Here is a 19,928-nt window from a genome sequence, read left to right as displayed (position 1 = left end):
ATCCCCTCCCTTCAAAAAACACTCGGATCTTAAAGAAATTCAGGCCGACAATTCGGGTTACCTTAAAAGGACATCATTTTGGACATCTGAAGCTAAGCCCAAAACGAAAAACGACGTTGTTTCAAGTGGGCTATATAAGTAAAAAATATTTTTAAAAAATTCATTTGCAACCTCTTTGAAAAAAAATCTTTCTTTCTTTCTTTTTTCTCTCAAGCCATCCTTAGGTCCGACCATGGGGCGGTGGGTCTCCGCCATGGCCATCGGCCATTGGCGATAGAGACCGCCCCCTTCAATGGCCGGAGTACCCAAAAAAATTCTCCTTTGAGGCCCTTAACACGTAGAACCCGAATTTGAGGTCAAAACCCCCTAAAAAAGCTGAGTTTTAAAAAGAAAAAAAAACGATAAAACCCTTCAATTTAAAAAAAAGACGATGAAACTCTTCGATTTTAACTTTTTTCGACGAGGCCCTCGTCGAATCCCACTAGATTCGAAGACCTGTCAAATCGGCGAGGGCCACTACGATGGTGATGGTCGCAAAATAGTTAGAAAAATAAAACATTTTCTATTCTTTCTCTTTTTTATGTTTTCTTTTTTTAAAAAAAATTAAAACGAATAAGAGATGCGCTACCTTTTTTTAACTTCTTGTTTTTGTTGTATTTCTTTTCGATTTCTTGTGTAAAAAAAAACAGATTGTTTGTATTTGGTTTTTATAGCCAAATCGATTACAATTTTTTATTACTTTTTTTTTTCCTTTTTCTGTTTTTGTTTCTATTTTCTTCCTCTTGCAGGTGGCAGTGGTGGTCAACGACGATGGGGAGCTGCGCCTTTGCCATTTCAGTGAAACGGTGGCAAGCCTTGGGTGACACGCCTGTTGACATGGAGAGGCAGATGAGCGACAGCGGCTCGAGGCTTAGAGGAATTAGGGTTTTTTTTGTTTAATTTTTGGGTTATTAGGCTGGTGTATTTGGGCTTTAGGTTTTTTATTTATTTGTTTGTTGTTTGGTTGATTTATTTCTATTGGGCCAGATAAAATTGGCCTATTACATGATGAACAACTTGTTTAATGTGTTTTTGAGAGTTAATTCAGTGGCTCAACGACCTCTACCCCCTCGTTCTAAAAGCTTGATACGATAGAATATTCACAAACTTCTTATTGATTAAAATTCAAAAAAGTAGGGTCAAAGAGTTTAAAGGTTTAGTGAGTGGTGATTCAACCAGAGCCGAGTACTAGTTAGCAAACACAGAGAATTTTAGATGAAATGTTATGTCCTTTTGAAGATTTTCTAAAATGTGTTGTGCCACCATTAAAAGAGGAGACTTCTCACTAGTAGTCGACTTTAACTAATATGGTATCGAAAGAACGGATTAACTAGGATTTTTTCCGAATTGAATTCCAAAAAAAATATGTCAGCAGACAAAATTCAGACAAGAAGAAAAAAAATTCTTGAGTTGAAGCTGAGAAAGAGATCAGTTGTGAAATATGAGCAAGAATTTGTTCGGTTTAGTAAATATGCTCATATAATGGTGCCGATTGAAAAGGAATTGTGCATTTGTTTCGTAGATGGATTGAATAATGAGATTAAAATGCCTGTGTGTGGAATGGAATTTTGTGAGTTAGTAATTTTTTTTACTGGGATTAGAAAATGGAAAAAAAATTGTTATCACAAGAAATAAAGTGAGTGAAGAGTTCAAGAATTCAGTAAATAAAATGTATCTAGAACGTTTTCTACTTTCCCGCTAAAGAAAAAATGAAAGAACCAAATAGCCATTTTTAGTGCTATCAGGCTTTTCTGGTAGAAATTGTATGAATAGAGTAATGTGAAACCATCGATGATCTTAGTAACCAGCGCAGGTAGCATAAAAAATGTAAATAGACTTACATGTGGCAATTATGGATGAAATCATTCTGTGATTTGTAGATTGAAAGATGAATCCTATTTCGTTTGCGGATCTCTAGATTATTATAAGAAAGACTGTCGAATCGAGTTGATTTGAACATAAATAAGAATGTAAGACATGTTGTTACTTTCACGAGATGCATACAGTTAGGAATTTGAAGCACAACTAGAGTCAGAAGAAGCGGGACAAAAGACATAGCCGTTTGATCTGAAGCTCAAACTCTCGCTAGAGCTTATGTGATCCGAGTGCGCAAGGAAGACTCAGTTCTTAATGATATTGTCGATATATTTTTTACCTTTGATGTTACTGTGTATGCATTAATTGGCACTCTAAAGACACATTCATATATATACACAAAATTAGAAACGGAAAAAAGTTTACCGGTTGAGGCGATTGAATAAGTTGTTAAAGTAATAAACCCTTTAGATCAAAGAGCCATAGTTGATTTGGTTTGCAAATAGTGCCCACTAAAAATTTAGGGCTATGATTTTCTTGTTGAATTGATGTTGCTGTCATTTAACGAATTTGATGTTATACTGGGAATAGATTGGTTGAATGTTGATGATGTTGTAGGGAATTGCTGATAGAACGGTGAATTGATTTCTGTTGAATTTGCTAAGTATGATTGTTTTTCGAATATAATTTCTGCGATATCTGTATAGAAGTTTATACGAAGAGACTATGATATGTTTTAATTTATATCCTGGATTCTATAATATCTAAAATGAAAGTTGATCAGTTACCGACAGTTTGCAAGTTTACATTTTTTTTCCAGTGGAATTGTTGGGTTTACTGCTAGAGCTAGAAAACAAGTTTGTTATAGAATTAGTGCCAGGGACAACTTCAATTTTGATTACTCTATACAGAATGAATCCAACTGAGTTAAGAGAATAAAAAGCTCAGTTGCAAGAATTAATCGACAGAGATTTTATTTAATCAAGTATATCAACTTGGGGTGCACTAATTCTATTTGAGAAAAAGAAAGATAAGTCAATGAGATTGTGTATAGATTATTGACAGCTAAAATAAGTTACGATAAAAAATAAATAGACATTGCCTCGTATTGATGAAATGTGCCATAGTGTTTTCGAAGTTGATCTCAAATTTAGTTACTATCAGTTGCGAATTAAAAATGTTAATTCAACCCAAATCCAAGAAGGAATTCATTGTTTACAGTAATGCTTCACTCGGTTGACCTTGAAATATGCTGATTCGATTATTACAAAATTGAAAGTTAAACTGTTAATTCTTCAAAGAATTTTTGAAATGCAAAGAAAGGTTCGAATTTGTTAGCTAAATTGGAACATATTTAGAATAATCAGATCACCAATTTCAATATTGATTGTAAGAGTAGTTTATATTTCCAAAATCGATTTTGTGTGTTGGACGATTCAGATATTATGCAAGACATCTTATTCGAAGTTCCTAGCAATGATTTTGTGATTTAAACCAGGTAAAGACAAAATGTGTAATGATTGGAGACAAACTTATTGGTGGATAGATTTAGTATCTAGATTACCTTTGACGATAAGAAATAAAGTCTTAATCTAAATTGTAATTATCAGGCTGATGAAATTGGCTCATTTTATTCTAGTCAGAATGGATTACTCATTTGAAAAGCTAGTTGAGTTGCATGTATATGAGATTTACCTCTAAATTCTGATGTAAATTTCATTAAGTTTTCGTGCAAACATACGGATAGTCAAAACGGATAATTCATATTTTGGAAGACATAATACAGTGCTATATCATTAAGTTCAAGGGAAATTGGGAAAACGTTTACCATTGGTTGAATTTGTTTATAATAACAACTACTAGTCTTGTATCAAAATGATACACTTTGAAGTTTTTATGGATGCCAATCTAGAACTCCGTCATACTGGTCAAAATGGAGAGAGAATAAGCTATTTGGGACAAATTTGACTTGGAAAAATCAAAGAATCTTCTAGAACACAGTAACCAAAACTATTTTCAAGTGAAAAATTTCGAGGATGAAATTTTCCTAAAGGGTGAAAGTTGTAACAACTCGTTTTTCAGTGGTTTTAGGACCACAAATTCGACGAGTGAGTCCGTAAATATTATTATTTAATATTTACAAGTCAAATATAGTATTATAATAAATTTTCAATTGATAATTTTTGAATGAATAGTTAAGTTCAAGAGATTTGTACTTAAAGTCAAGTGGTTTTGAAAAATGTGGTTTCGGGACATCATTGCTATAAATCGAACCCATAAATATTTTTATTAAATATTTACAGAGTGATTATATAGGTGTATTAAAGTTTGGTCCAGAAATTTTAACATTTAAATAGTTAATTAAGAAAAAAAGACTAAATTGTAAAAATTACAAAATTCAATCGCTATTGATTTTTATTAATTAAATGATTTATTTAATTAATGTGAGAGGAATTATAGGGAAATTAAGCCATTAAGATTAAATTTGAACGGTAAGTGGAAGAATTTAATTAAAATTTATGTGTTTTATAATAATATTATTATATTAATGAAATGTTAAAATAGTGAAAAGCATAAAAGAAAGCATCATCTCTTTCATTTTAAATTTTCTTCACTGAACCTCGATGGCAATGAAGCTTGAAGTTTTGGCCTTTGTTTTATTCATGCATGGTAAGCCTTTGTTAATCCATTTATTTTTTTCTAAATTTTATATTTTTGAGATCGTTGTAACTAGGTTCAGTTAACTCGTATCTCTATTTTCAAATCTATTAAAGATTTTAATACTTTTCATTGCTGAATCTTATATGTTTTTGAAATAATTTTTAGATTTGGAAGCTATGAAATGTTTAAAAGCTATTAGATTTTAAAAATTTGATGTGGCAAATATATTATAATATACAAGGATGAAGCCATGAATTTTTTTCTTGGGGTCGCAGGAAAGATGAAATGTGTGCATCTCCAATCTTCATCTCTCGATCAAAGCACTGATGAACAAGGGATCCAATTTAGTCCCCCGAACATGTGAGTCGTGCATAAAAAGTCTACATATCGTAAGTGCCCATGAATGACCTCCGGCTTACTTTCACTTAAGCTGTTTATGTATGTCTCCAAAATTTGATCTTTGGGCTGAGTATATAAACAAAAAAAATGAATAATCTAAACAATATAATAATTAACTATTTAAATTAAAATAATTTAATAAATTTTCTTGCCATTTGTAATAGAATGCTGAAGATATTTTTGTCATCCAAATGAATAAGTTGATTTGACATTTAAAATTTATAAGAAAAGAATCAAATCGAAGAGAATAAAATTCAAAAAAAATTAAAAATAATTGAGGATTGAAATTTCGAAATTGAAAATTGAAAATTAAAATTTGAAGATTGAAATAAGATTGAAAAATAGGGATTGAAGATTGAGAATTTAGGAAAAAAGAATGAATATAGAGTATTTGGTTAAAAAGAAAGAAGGTTTGAGGGGTTTATATAGAAATTTTTATAGTTGTTAGACCCCTACTAGCCGTTGAAAAAGTTTCCATTGAAAGAAAAACGAGTTCTACAGAGCGCATTTTGTTCTCTCTCCTGAAAACGCGTCCTATGTGGCTCGTTTTCACTAATGTGGGAGTAAAAACATGTCTTAAAAGACGTATTTTCCTTTCTCTCTTAAAAACAACATAAATGGATAAATTTAAAAAAAAAATCAACCATATTTTTTAAATAATTTTTTCCCCATATATACATAAATTAACCCATGGTTGGGTGATGTAATTAAGAACTAAGAATTGTGGAGCATCATGCTTTAATTGCCGCCCTTTTAAATGCAGAAACATCATGTGAAGAAAAAAATTTAAAACCAAAAAGGAAGTCTTAATATCGAAGTAATATTTTTAAATTACGTGTTTGCTTTTAAATTTTATTAAATAATATATTTTTATAATTTTTAAAATATATATTTATTAATTAAATGAGAATTGATCTAATTTATAAGAGTAAATTATAAAAATAGTCATTTTTGTTTGTCTCAAATTATATTTTAGTCATTTATGTTTGAAATGTTATGTTTTAGTCACTTACGTTATCATTTTGTTACGAAGTAATTATTCTACCATTAAGCTCCGTTACCTCCCTAACGATAGTCCTACGTGGTAGTCTAAAATGTAATCCAAAATAAACAAAAGTGACTATTTTTATAGTTTACCCAATTTATAATAAAAAGTCTATTAGTATTGAAAAACAATTGAGATAATACAACATTTTAAAAGTAATGAAATAAAAATATGGAAACAACCAATAGTAAAATATTAAGTAAATAGATAAAATTTGTTATTCGAATATGAGTTAAAATTTTATCTACAAATAACCATTACTTTACTACTTCATTGCATTTGACATGATATTTCATAACACAATAATAAATAACATTTATAATTATGTAAATATTATTAAAATAATAATAATAACTAGGCATCTCAAATAATAATGAAAAGTATACATTTTTTGTGTTAGAAACAAAAACTATTAAATAATGATAAAATACGATTTTTTAAAGTAATTTTTTAGATGTTATTTTGAATGAAAATGTCTTGTTAATACATGCATTTGTAGTACTAAATATTGGTTTAATTTGTATATAATTGTAAGTTGTAACACTAATTAAATGATAATTAATGTAAAATAATAAGTGTAATTTAATATGAATCCAAAGTTTAATTAAGTGATAATAACTATTGGTATGATGCTCGTTTACCTAAGGAATAACCTGAGTTTGACACATTAATATGATTCGTACTATTTATCAAGTCGAAAATTGTGTTGAATTGAACCGATTTGATTAAATACAATTAATTTTTATAAAAAAATAATATTTAATTTAATAATAAAATATATTTGAAGTTTTGACGAATAAATAAATAAATTTATAAATTATAAATTAAACTACCACTACATTGATATTATTATATATAATATTAATCTCACACACATTTAATTTTTATTAATTATAAAAACTGATTTTAACATTATTAATTATTATCGTGTTTAAAATAAAATCATATTTATATATAAAAATATATTATTTATTTAAAATTTTTGAAGTTTTATTATTTTTAATTTAATTAATTATATTCAGTGATTTTATATATTTATAATTTTATTAAATAATAGTACATTATGTCTGATAAGTAAAATGAATTATAATTATGAAAAAAATTTAAAAATCCATCAGTAATATAATAAATTTAAAAAAAAAACTAAAAATAATAGTGGTAATAGAATTCAATTTGGAAGCAAGCAACATGGTTTCTTTTCCTCCAAGTCTTGTGTCTCTATATAAATAATTCCACTTGCAGTTTGGTTTCATCAACTCTTTTGTATTTTACATTGACAGTCATGAAAAGCCTAGAGCCACTCCTTAATCTATAGTTCTATTTTGATAGATTCCAATGTTTTGGTGGTAATATAACACTTATATTCGCGACTAATTAATAAATGAATGAATGAATGATGAGTTATTAAGTTAAGTGATTAATTTATAAGTTTATAATGTTTCAAATTTATAGTAGAATATTTTAATTAAACAACTTAATAAATTATTGAATTGATATATTCAATTTCACTTATTAAATATTTATTTTTATTTAATGAAATATAATCAATATATTTTTATGTGATTTTTTTTAAAATGGTTCACTTCGCTTTTATTAGAATCAAATGGGCTTAAGAATAACCAGAACAAAACTCAAACAAAATAAAAACTCCGAACAAAGCTAAGGAAACATGACAACAAATAAAGCATAAAACACCAACACGGAAAAATCCCAAACCCGAAAGCTTAAAAAAACCCAGTTCTCAAATTTACAGAAACCACAAAGCGACCAAATCCTCACTAGAAGAGAGAGATGAAGTAGGAATGGAAATTTTTTATGTGAAATTTTAACTTTAGGTAGTTTATTTGTAAGGAATAAATGGATCATTATAAACTTTTGGAAACTATATTATGGTTGGTTTATGGAAAATAATGTGTGGGTATTAAGATAAAGATTAGTGTAATTTTAGGGATGAATAAGATGTTAAAAAGGGACAATCATCCTCCATAAAAATTTCAGCTTAGACTAACAAAAAGAAAAAAAGAAAAGACAAATAAAAGCTGCGATGCAGATCTGTACCACTATACAATTGGTTATACTTGGGGTACAAGAAAGGCAACGTCTTTGCCTTTTTCTCGGTACGTCCCACACATAACGTTGTAGTACACGTCAGCCGTCCAACGACTTGCCTGTTCGAAACTTAGAACCAAGAAATGTTCAGGATCAGATTTTTTAGATAAAATATTTTTAGATCTAATCTGATTTAAATTAGTAGTATAAAACATATTATTAAACTTAATCTGATGAACAAAAATTTTAAATTTTATTTCTCATCTCATCTCATCAAAATAAAAATATTTATAATAAATATTTTGATTTTGAAAAAAAGTAGTTTGAAGTATTTTTTTACTATTGATATTTAGTTTAAAATATAATTTTCAACATATATTTCATAAAAAATTACTTTTTTGTTAAAATTATTAAAATTTAGAAGTGATATGGATACAATTTAAGAAAAAAAATAGAAAAAAGGTTTATTATAGAACTTTGTTTGTAGGTTTTTTTTTAAAAAAATTTAGAAAAATTTGGAACATTATATAATTTTTAATTCATAACTTTGTTAAAACTTTGAATTTTTAAGTTTTCTTAGTTCTTTCGAAATTTTAGAAAATTTAAAAATTTTGCATTTTTTTCTCAAAATTTGAAAATTTTGTTAATTTTTTAATTTTCAAAATTTTTAACATTAAATATTATTGTTGGTTTAATGATACAATAAGGAAAAGATTGGAAGAGAGAGCAGTGGTGGCTATGGAGGCTGGTTCACCTAATCAGGGCGAAGGGCTAGAGGTAAAAGAGACTGGAAATGATTAGGGTGCTAAGGCTAGGAGTTGGAGATATATTGACAAAATGTTGGCTTCATATCTTAGAAGAGTTTACCTTTTCCTCATCGTTCCTAGAGATAGTTATAGGTAAGGGCCCCAAGGCAATGTTAACGTGTTGGACTTGCTGTCTAGTCATCATTACGGAATGCATGGGACGAATGTCTTCAATGGGATAAGGATGTTTGTGATGAGATAGATCTCTTCATTCATTTTGAATTAATGGTATAGAGCAGTTGAGCCCCCGTGGTGTTTGGTGACCAATAGCTTTATGTTTCCAATGAAAGCTTAAAGACTCGGGTGACGGATGGCTTACGATTGTCTAGATGGTCATCTCGAAAAGGAGGGTGTGTGGGTAACTTCCTAGTTTGTTGGCAACTGACTTACTATTTGGGTGTCTTTTTGGCTAGTCACATGTCCTAAAACATATGGGAGTATAAAAATATCCCCTATTTTAGTCGAGAGAGGGGTTTATAAAGTAGCTTTCCTTGAGACATCTTGATTTGCTAGTCATTTCTCTTTAAGAGCTTGCTTCGAATGGTGATCTTATTTAAGGGTGAAATGTATCATCAAAACCTTTAAAATTTTACCATAATGCACTCTAAGGATTGTGTTCTTAAGGAATCATGATAATGATGAACAACAATATTTTAAAATAGGTAGTGAGTTGTCATTTTGTGTTGCTTGTTCTTTGAAATGATGTGTTTTGGGAGATAGGTCTTTATATTCTCTAGGTTTTCTTCATCGAGGTTGTTTTACCTCTTTTGTTTTTGAAATTTTCTACAACTGTTCTTATCATTTTTCTGGCTTTGGTTAGTTTCTTGCAACGATTTTTGCATTTTAGGAGTTTGCTTGCTTCGATACGTCTTACAATTCTTTTTTTTTGTGAGGGTTGGTTTTTGGCGCTTTACTAGAAAAATGGTCAGGGAAAATGGACGGTCAGAAAGAATCAGAGTAGAAGTGGTAGTCGCATTGTTCATGCTTCGCCAAGAAAGGTGGTAAAGGATTAGAAAACTATCATGAAAAAGTTTAGAAAGGCTACTGCAACAAAGTTCGAATGGAAAAGTGATGAGCCTATTGTGATAGACCAAAGAGGAGATGTGGAAGAGAGAGTGGTAGTGGCTGTGTAGGCTAGCTCACCCAATTGAGGGAGAGGTAAAAGAGACTAGAAGTGAGGAGGGTGCTAAGGCTGGGAGCGGAAGATATATTGATAGAGTGTTGGCTTGGTATCTTAAAAGAGTCTATCATTTTTTCATCGTTCCTAGAGATATTTATAGGCAAGGCTCCCATGTAAGTTGATGTTAACGTGTTGGAATTGTCATCTAGTCATCATTACGGAACGTATGGGCGAATGTCTTCGATGGGACAAAGATGTCTATGATGGGATAAATCCTGTCATTCACTTTGACTTGATGGTATAGGGCAGTTGAGCCCACTTGGTGTTTGGTGACCAATAGGTTTATGTTCCCAATGAAAGCTTGGAAACTTGCGTGACGAATGGCTTACAATTGTTCGGATGGTCTTCCTAAAAAGAAGGGCTTGTGGGTGACTTCTGATTTACTAGCAACTAGTTTACTGTTTGAGTGCTTTTTTAATTTGCCATGTACCCTAAAATAGACAAGGGTATAATAATTATATTATTTTAAAACTCAAACAATGGTACAATGAATTAATAAAACAATAACTTCATTTTCAATTGTCATTAGAAAAATTATCTTACACATAGTTTGTGAAGTTTTTTTCATAAGCAAAATTAGGATATAATATGTGTTTTATAAAATATAGTAAAAAAATAATATATATATATATATTAACCGAATAAACACTTATAACATTGTCAACCATATTGTTTAACAAATAATTACTATTGTCTTTATTTATTCCCTTTAAATGATACAAAAATGAAATTATTTGGTTTATATTGAGAAAGAATTATATCCCCACCTGACCTAAGACTTTTTAAAAGGTTATATTTTAATTATTTATATTTTTTAAAATTTTTTTTTAAAACTACTCTGTTAATAATTTTAAATACAAGTTATTATTATTTTGATTACTTTAATTTTTTTTTCATACAAATAAACTATTATTCTTCTATTATTATTTAATAATAGAGTGACGAATTTTGTAAAAAAAGTAACTAAAATAGAATTAAACCCGTTTAAAATGGGTAAGGGTATAGTTTATCTATTTTTTTTAGGGGTGGTTTGTATGAAGGTTTGGTCACTCTATTTTTTTTTTCGCCTGAGCACCAAACGTGCCTGGTCCTAGAAACAATAAAAAGCAGAGTCGGCGGATATTGTAGACGTGGTTTTTGCATTAAAGGGTGTTTTGACTTTTTGGTCGGTTTGAAATAATGGTATATAAATAAGGTTAAAATATTTCATTAATTCGTTATTTTTCATATTTTTAGAATTTAATTTTTATGTTTTATTTTTAAGAATTTAGTTCTCATATTTTTAAAATTTTAAAATTTAAGTTTAATTATTAACATAAATAAAATTATTTTGTTAAATTTGAATTCATTTTGAAATTTAAAAACTCGAGGGTTAAATTCTTGAAAGTAAAAACACATGGACTAAATTTTAAATTTGTGAAGAGTATAAGGACTTATAGTATATTTTAACCTATAATTAAAAATATATTTGACACTCTTTATTTATTTATGGTTAAATTCTACTATTAGTCCATATGCTTTATGAAAGTAATGGATTTAGTTCTTGTACTTTAATTTGGTCATTTTTAGCTCGTGCGCTTTTCATATTTTAAAATTTCAGTCCTCACTAAATGATAATTGTTAGATTCATTAAGTTTTGTTATTTTTAAAATTTGATGCAGCAAATATATTATAATATACAAGGGTGAAGCCATGAATTTTTTTCTTGGGGTCGCAGGGAAGATGAAATGGGTGCATCTCCGATCTTCGTCTCTCGATCAAAGTGTCCGTGAATAACCTCCAGCGCACCTTCACTTAAGTTTGTTTATATATGTCTCTAAAATCCGATCTGCAGGTTGAGTATATAAACATAAAAATTTAATAATCTAAATAACATAATAATTAACTATTTAAATGAAAATAATTTAATAAATTTTCTTGCCATTTGTAATATAACGCTGGAGATATTTTTGTTATCCAAATGAATAAGTTGATTTGCCATTTAAAATGTAACATCCCATTTTTAGGTCAAATCTGAACAGTAGTTTCAGAACCACAAATCTGGAGTCAAAATATTTATTTAATTATTTTAATAAGGTCTAAAACATGATAGATTAATTATGTGAAAGTTTCGTTAAGAAATTTTACCGTTTAAATGCTTAATTCGATAAAAAGGACTAAATCACGTAACACGTAAAAGTTGAGTTCTATTGTGTAAAAGTATTAAATAGCTATGGTTTATTAATATGGAAGTCCTTATTATGTAATTAGTCCATTTATAATGTAAGTGGACATTCTTGGACATTGTTTAAATGATGTTTAAGTTATATTAACAAGGTTATAATGGTAATTTAGTTAATTAAGTTTAATTTAATAAAACAAAACCAAAATTTTGTGATATTCATTCTTCTTTTGCCGAAAATTGAGAAGAAAGAATAGCAAAAATTAGGTTTTCATTCGGCCAAGCTTCAATTGTCAATTAAGGTAAGGTTTTAGCTCGGTTTTTAATGACTTCTACATTTTTGAGATCATTGCTTCGTACTCTAGCAAGCCCATGCCTTGATTTTTGAATTTGTTCATGATTTTGTGAAGTGCCATTGTTGAATACTTGAGTTCTTTGATGTTTAATGATAAATTATGGAAGCTTGATGATAGTTTCACATGTTCTGTAAAGTGATTTTTGACAAAAATGCAAAATAGGGATTAAATTGAGAAATGTGTAAAATTAGGTGGTTAAAAGTGCAAAATAATGAAAGATATGGGCTGCTAGTAGTACATAATAAATTCGGCTAGACATGGGTTGGAATTAAATTGCATGAATTTTCAATTTTATGTGATAAGGACTAAATTGTAAAAATTGAAAAGTATAAGGGCAAATATGTAAATTTTCCAAAATATGAATTATGGATTAAATTGAATATATTGAATGTTGAATGTATTGAATTTGATAAAATATAGATCACGATAAGCCGAGATCGAGTTTAGGTCGGGGAAAACAAAAAGTGGACGAATAGTCGATAGTTTTATCCGAGGATACGAGGTAAGTTCGTATAATTAGAATCGAACTCTCATATACTTGTAATTATTGGAATGAATGTTTGTGATTGAGTAATTAATATACTTGAAATAAAAATGCCTTATTGATATAGTTTAATGACTATCGAGCCCCGTTTGAATTGTATGAATTCATAGGATACGAGTGATAAGTCACTAGGGTTACTGATTTGGTCGAGCTTTTGCATTTGTTGCGAACTCACCACAATTCGTATGAGCTTACCAATATATTAGCTTGTAGGAGCTTACTGTTTCAACTCAAATGAGCTTACTGTTTCAGCTCAAATGAGCTTCCTGTTCAGCTCGATAGAGCTTACCGTTTTAGCTCAATAGAGCTTACTATTCTTCAGCTCAAGAGGAGCTTACTGATCATGGCTCGAAAGAGCTTGAATGATAATGAATTGATGGATTACTGATGTTATTCACTCGAGTATCCTTTGAATTTCTAATAGGTTTAACGGGCACACATAATGTTATACGGATGAGTTACTGTTTATAAATGTTGCTAATGTTATATATGATATATGGATTTGGAATGATGCAAAATATTGTATTAATGGATGGTTTCATGTATTTTTTTTACAATGACTAATATGTGATGAATACTTATGGTTAGGTGTTTGTCAATTGAATTGGTTGCACTTTAACTATTGCTTTTATTATGTATAAATGGTAAGTTTAGTTCTAAATTATACGGGCTTACTAAGCTATAAAGCTTACTCTGTTTCTTTTTTTATGTTTTATAGAGGCTCGTTAGCTCGCTCGTTTTGGACAAGTCGGAGTTTCACATCACACTATCCCAAACCCGATTGGTACTTTTGAAATTTGGGTATATGTAAATATGGCATGTATAGGCTAGTTTAAAAGATGATAGTTATGATACTTGATATCATGACTTTGGTATGTTTTTTGTATAAGTTAAGCCATGTGATTTGGCTTATTTTGGTACTATGTTTAGTTGAATTAAGTGTTCAATTATGGTATGTTTTGGCAAGGTAATGATGGAATGAAACTATGCAAGTGAAGTCTTGATATGTAGTTGTTAAATGAATGGATTATGCATGTTGTTAAATAGGTATTTGAGTATGTAATTGTTAGGTTTTGATATGGCAAATAATGTGTATTGAAATGGTTATTTTGGTTGCCAATTGAGTTGTAAAAATGTGGTCATTTATGCTTGTGAATGTTTGTGTTTATAGGGTGGCAATATGGCTTTACAAATAGCCTATTTTTGTCCACACGGGCAGGGATACGGGTGCGTGTCTCAGCCGTGTGTGACACACAGTCATGTTGCACGGCCGTGTGTCCCCTGGTGTGGAAATGGAATTGAAGTCAGTATGCTCCACACGGCTTCAAACACGGACGTGTAACTGGCTGTATGGTACAGATCAGTATACCTTACAGTTTTGGCACGGCCTGATACACGGGTGTGTGTGACCATTTTGAAGGGCACACGGGCTAGACACACGAGCGTGTGGTTGGCCGGGTGACCCAAGTCAGTATACTCTCCAGTTTTCACACGGCCTGGCCCATGGGCGTGTCATTGGCCGTGTGACACAAGTCAATATGTATGCCTTGTTTTCACACGGTTTAAGACACGGGCGTGTCCACTAGCCGTGTGAGGCACACGGCTTTTTCACATGGGCGTGTGACACTTAAAATGTCGAAATTTTTCTAAGTTTCCAAAATTTTAATATGTTACCGATTTAGTCCCGAATGCATGATTAAAGCCTTATATGCTTGATTTAAGTACATATTGAATGTGAATGAATGATATTGACTGAAATAAGATGTTATTGAATAAATGATTTTTTTGATTTGAGTTACAAGTCCGGTAATGCCTCTTAATTTATTCCGACGATGGTTACGGGTTAGGGGTGTTACATAAAATTTATAAGAAAAGAATAAAATCAAAGAGAATAAATTAAAAAATAATTGAGGATTGAAAATTCAAAATTGAAAAATGAAAATGAAAATTTGAAGATTAAAATAAGTTTGGAAAATGGGGATTGAAGATTGAGAATTTAGGAAGGAAGAATAAGTATAGAGTATTTGGTTGAAAAGAATGAAGGTTTGAGGGGTTTATATAGAAAATTTTATAGTTGTTGAATCCCTACTAGCTGTTGAAAAAGTTGCTGCTAAAAGAAAAACGTGTTCTATAGGGCGCGTTTTTGTTCTCTCTCCTGAAAACGCATCCTATATGACTTGTTTTCACTAAGGTGGCAGTAAAAACGTGTCCTACAAGACATGTTTTTCTTTCTCTCTAAAAACAACATAAATCGATAACTTTTTAAAAAAAATCAACCTTATATTTTAAATAAAATTTCCCCATATATACATAAATTAACCCGTGGTTGGGTGATGTAATTAAGAAATAAGAATTGTGGAGCATCATGCTTTTTGCCGCCCTTTTAAATGCGGAAACACCATGTGAAAATAAAAATTAAAACCAAAAGGGAACTCTTAATATGGAAGTAATATTTTTAAATTACGTGTTTACTTTTAAATTTTATTAAATAATATATTTTTATAATTTTTAAAATATATATTTGTTAATTAAATGAGAATTGAGCTAGGGTTAAATTATAAAAATAATCACTTTTATTTGTCTCAGATTACATTTTAGTTATTTAAAATGTTATGTTTTAGTTACTTATGTTATCATTTTGTTACGAAGTGGTCATTCTACAGTTAAGCTCCGTCACCTCCCTAACGAAAGTCCTATGTGGTAGTCCAAATGAGTTTTAAATGTCAACTGAAATGTCCTAAGTGATAGTCCAAATTAAATTTATTTAATTAAAAACTTATTTTCATCTTAGCAGCTAGACATCCAAGTTGACATTTAAAATCTATTTGTACTACCACGTAGGACTATCGTTAGGGAGGTAACAGAGTTTAACGGTAAAGTGACCACTTTGTAACAGAACGATAACGTAAGTGACTAAAATGTAATATTTCAAATATAAGTGACCAAAATGTAATTCGAAGTAAACAAAAGTAACTATTTTTATAATAAAAGTCTATTAGTATTGAAAAATAATTGAGATAATAAAACATTTTAAAAGTAATAAAAAAATGTGGAAACAACCGATAGTAAAATAATAAGTAAATAGATAAAATTTGTTATTTGAATTTGAGTTAAAATTTTATCTACAAATAGCCGTTATTTTAATACTTCATTGCATTTGACATGATATTTCATAATACAATAGTAAACAACATTCATAATTATGTAAATATTATTAAAATAAAAATAATAATAACTAGGCATCTCAAATAATAATGAAAACCATATATTTTTTTATGTTAGAAACAAAAACTATTAAATAATGATAAAATACGATTTTTTTTAATAATTTTTTAGATGTTATTTTTGAATGAAAATGTCTTGCTGATACATGCATTTATAGTACTAAATATTAGTTTTAATTTGTATATAATTGTAATACTAATTAAATTATAATCAATGTAAAATAATAAGTGTAATTTAATATGAATATAAAGTTTAGTTAAGTGATAATAACTATTAGTATGGTGCTCGTCTACCTCAAGAATAACCTGATATCGACACGTTAATATGAGTCATACTATTTATCAAGTTGAGATTTGTGTTGAATTGAACCGATTTAATTAGATGCAATTAATTTTTATAAAAAAATTTTATTAAATAAAATATATTTTAAAATTTAGCATATAAATTAAGAATAAATAAATAAATTTATAAATTATAAATTAGATTACTACCATATTGATATTATTATATATATAATATTAATCTCACACACATTTAATTTATTAATTGTAAAAATTGATTTTAACATTATTAATTATTGTAGTGTTTAAAATAAAATCATATTTATATATAAAAATATATCATTTAATTAAAAATTTTAAAAATTTTATTATTTTAATTTATTCAATTATATTCAGTGATTTTATATATTTATAATTTTATTAAATAATAATACATTATGTCTGATAAGTAAAATGAATTATAATTATGAAAAAAAATTTAAAAATTCATCAGTAATATAATAAATTTAAAAAAAATTAAAAATAATAGTGGCAATAGAATTCAATTTGGAAACAAGCAACATGGTTTCTTTTCCTCCAAGTCTTGTGTCTCTATATAAATAATTCCACTTGCAGTTTGGTTTCATCAACTCTTTTGTATTTTACATAGACAGTCATGAAAAGCCTAGAGCCACTCCTTAATCTACAACACCTGTGTGTTAATGAAAAAGCTAACGACTCGTCTGTCGAGTCAACTCAGAAAACAGAATTGTTCACCACGCCGCTGAGTCTTGATGAGGTGGAGGTGATTTTGGGTTACGAGTTTAAGAACAAACAGTTGTTGGAAGAAGCTTTTACGCATGCTTCGCTTGGTGAGGGCTTCTCTAACGAGAGGTTAGAGTACGTCGGCGATTCCGTTCTTAATCTACTTTTTACAAAAGAGCAGTACTTTGAGTACCCTGATTTGTCGCCGGGGGTTTTGACTAGACTTCGAGCGGCTAATGTAGACTCCGATAAGCTTGCTCGTGTCGCCGTTAAACATGGATTTCATCGGTTTTTGCGTCATAAGAAACCTCTTCTTGAGGATCAAGTAAGTGGCGATGTGTTTCTTTTAAATAATTAAAATATTAGAACGAATAAGATTTTTTAAAATTTTTGGTAATTATATTTTGAAATAGATTCGACAATTTTCTGAAGAAATACAGCGGTTTCCTTTGCATTCAAATGGACTGGTTGATGTGCCAAAGGCATTAGCCGATCTTGTTGAATCTATAATTGGGGCTGTTTTTATCGACAGTAATTCCTCCATTGATATTGTTTGGAAGGTACGTATATACATTAATAATCTTTTATTATTTCTCATCACTTTCCATTATCCAATTCCAAACATTATATATTTTAACATAGTCTTCATTCATTGCATTCATAATATATATAGTATAAATTTAAATCATGTCTTCTATAAATTTTAATAGTATACTCATGCGGTATAAAAAGTTGATTTTTTTTTTTAAATTTGGTTCTTGAATTTAGATTTCGTTGAGGTTTGATGATGTGACAGTTTAAAAATTGTATCACGTTATAAATAATTTAATTTTTGTGAGTATTTTTTAGATTATATATTTTAATTTTTCGGTGATTAAAATTTTAAAGTGTCACGTCATCACATCTTAACAGAATTCAAGTTCACATATCAAGTTAAGAAAATTTACCAAGTTATGAGATTAACGTGGACAAAAAAACTTTAGGGACTAAATTAAAAAAATATCTAATTTAAGGACTCAATGTTACTTTTAAATCTATTCATGGCTTGGGTCACTTGGCCCAACCCGAAGGCCAACCTGAAATGGGGGAGGATTTAGACAAAAATATAGGCTTGAAAAATGGGGTTGAACAAAAAAATAAGGCTTGTTTAAAAAACGAATTGGGCCTCGGGTAAGGCATTTTTGGCCCGGGCCCTGCCCGAATTCACTAAATGACAAATTTTTTTTTGTTTTGTTTTTTAATATTATTTTCTTGTTGTTTTCTACCTATTTTGTTACCATTTTACTATTATGTTGCTACTATTTTGTTATTATTATTTGGATATCGTATAAAACTTATTTTATTATTAATTTTGTTATTATTTTAGAGGCATTTGCTTATTAAGTTGTATCTATCTTAGTGTTATTTAAGTATACATATTTTTTAAATTTTATTTTCAATTTGTTGGGAAATATTTATTTTGATTTATTTTAATATTTTTAATGTATTATATATATAAAAAATAATATAAAAAATTAATATGGGAGGCCCAAGTGAGCTCGGATTTTATTATTTTTATCCGGGTCGAGTTTTGGTAAAATTTTAATCCCATTTTTCAAGTTGTACAGGGCCCGAGCCTAAAAACGGGCTTAATTTTTTAGTTGAGCTAAGCCCGAACTCTGCTCGACCCATGCACAACTCTAGTTAGTTTATGTTTTATATGAATAAAACAAAGAATTTAAGGAATAAATTTTTAAAAAAAAAGTGCTATAATCTAATTTGATTTTGTGTGAGATAAGAGAAAATGAAAAAAATAAATTTGTTTTGGATGTACAGGTGTTCAAGGATTTGTTGGAACCCATAATCAGGCGCGAAACGTTAAAAATACATCCAGTAACTCAATTGTATGAAATGTGCCAAAAGAAAAATTTAAAAGTAAAATTTGTAGATTTATGGAAAGAGAGCACAACATTCGATGTATTCGTAGATGACCAATTTGTAGGAAGAGGTTCATGTAGTCTTAAGAAGGAAATTGCTCATAATAGAGCTGCTAAAGATGCTTTGGATAATATTGTGAGAATCTTGGATAAGAAAGATACGTAGTAGATTTGATTGATAATACGTGTATTGTGTATTTTATGTTTTTTTTTTACAATTATATGAATGATATCTAGATATCCTTTTATGTATCGCATTAAGTTGATTATTTGTTTATCTTAAATTATAGAGTAAAAATTCGAAATTTTTTTTTATAATTGGATTGGTGGTCGAACCATCAAGTCATTGGTTGTATGGTTGGATTAAATAAATCATTAAAAATTATTAAAAAATTGATTTTATTGGTTTTTAGCCTAGTTTGATAAGTCCATATCGGTTTGCAAGTCAATCGATTTGATGTGTCTCTCTAGAACAATACCTAGGCCAGTCCGATCTTGTTTAAACTATCATGACTCAATCTCTCCATTTTGTACATTTGGAAACTAGTCCTATTTTATTTTCAAGAATTTAATCTCTTTACCCTTTTGATTTAAAAACCTACTTTCAAATTATATATAACTACATAACATTTCAATTAAAGTGTCTAGTTGTGGTACTTTTTTAGTTGGTATAATAACAAATTCAATCCCTAACTTTTATACTTTCA

General features: G+C 29.0%; 1 protein-coding gene across 1 annotated transcript; it reads left to right on the top strand.

The window, feature by feature from the left end:
- Nucleotides 1–17,115: 17,115 nt before the first annotated feature.
- On the top strand, nt 17,116–19,473 carry LOC107956909 (ribonuclease 3-like protein 3). Its single transcript, XM_016892387.2, has 3 exons — nt 17,116–17,630; nt 17,719–17,865; nt 19,121–19,473. Exons 1-3 carry the CDS (start codon nt 17,217–17,219, stop codon nt 19,385–19,387), a joined length of 828 nt encoding a protein of 275 aa, XP_016747876.1. The 5' UTR covers nt 17,116–17,216; the 3' UTR covers nt 19,388–19,473.
- Nucleotides 19,474–19,928: the final 455 nt, after the last annotated feature.

The sequence above is a fragment of the Gossypium hirsutum genome, chromosome A07 (assembly GCF_007990345.1).
Source record: "Gossypium hirsutum isolate 1008001.06 chromosome A07, Gossypium_hirsutum_v2.1, whole genome shotgun sequence".
Taxonomy (NCBI): domain Eukaryota; kingdom Viridiplantae; phylum Streptophyta; class Magnoliopsida; order Malvales; family Malvaceae; genus Gossypium; species Gossypium hirsutum.
This window is presented reverse-complemented; position numbering and strand designations above follow the sequence as displayed.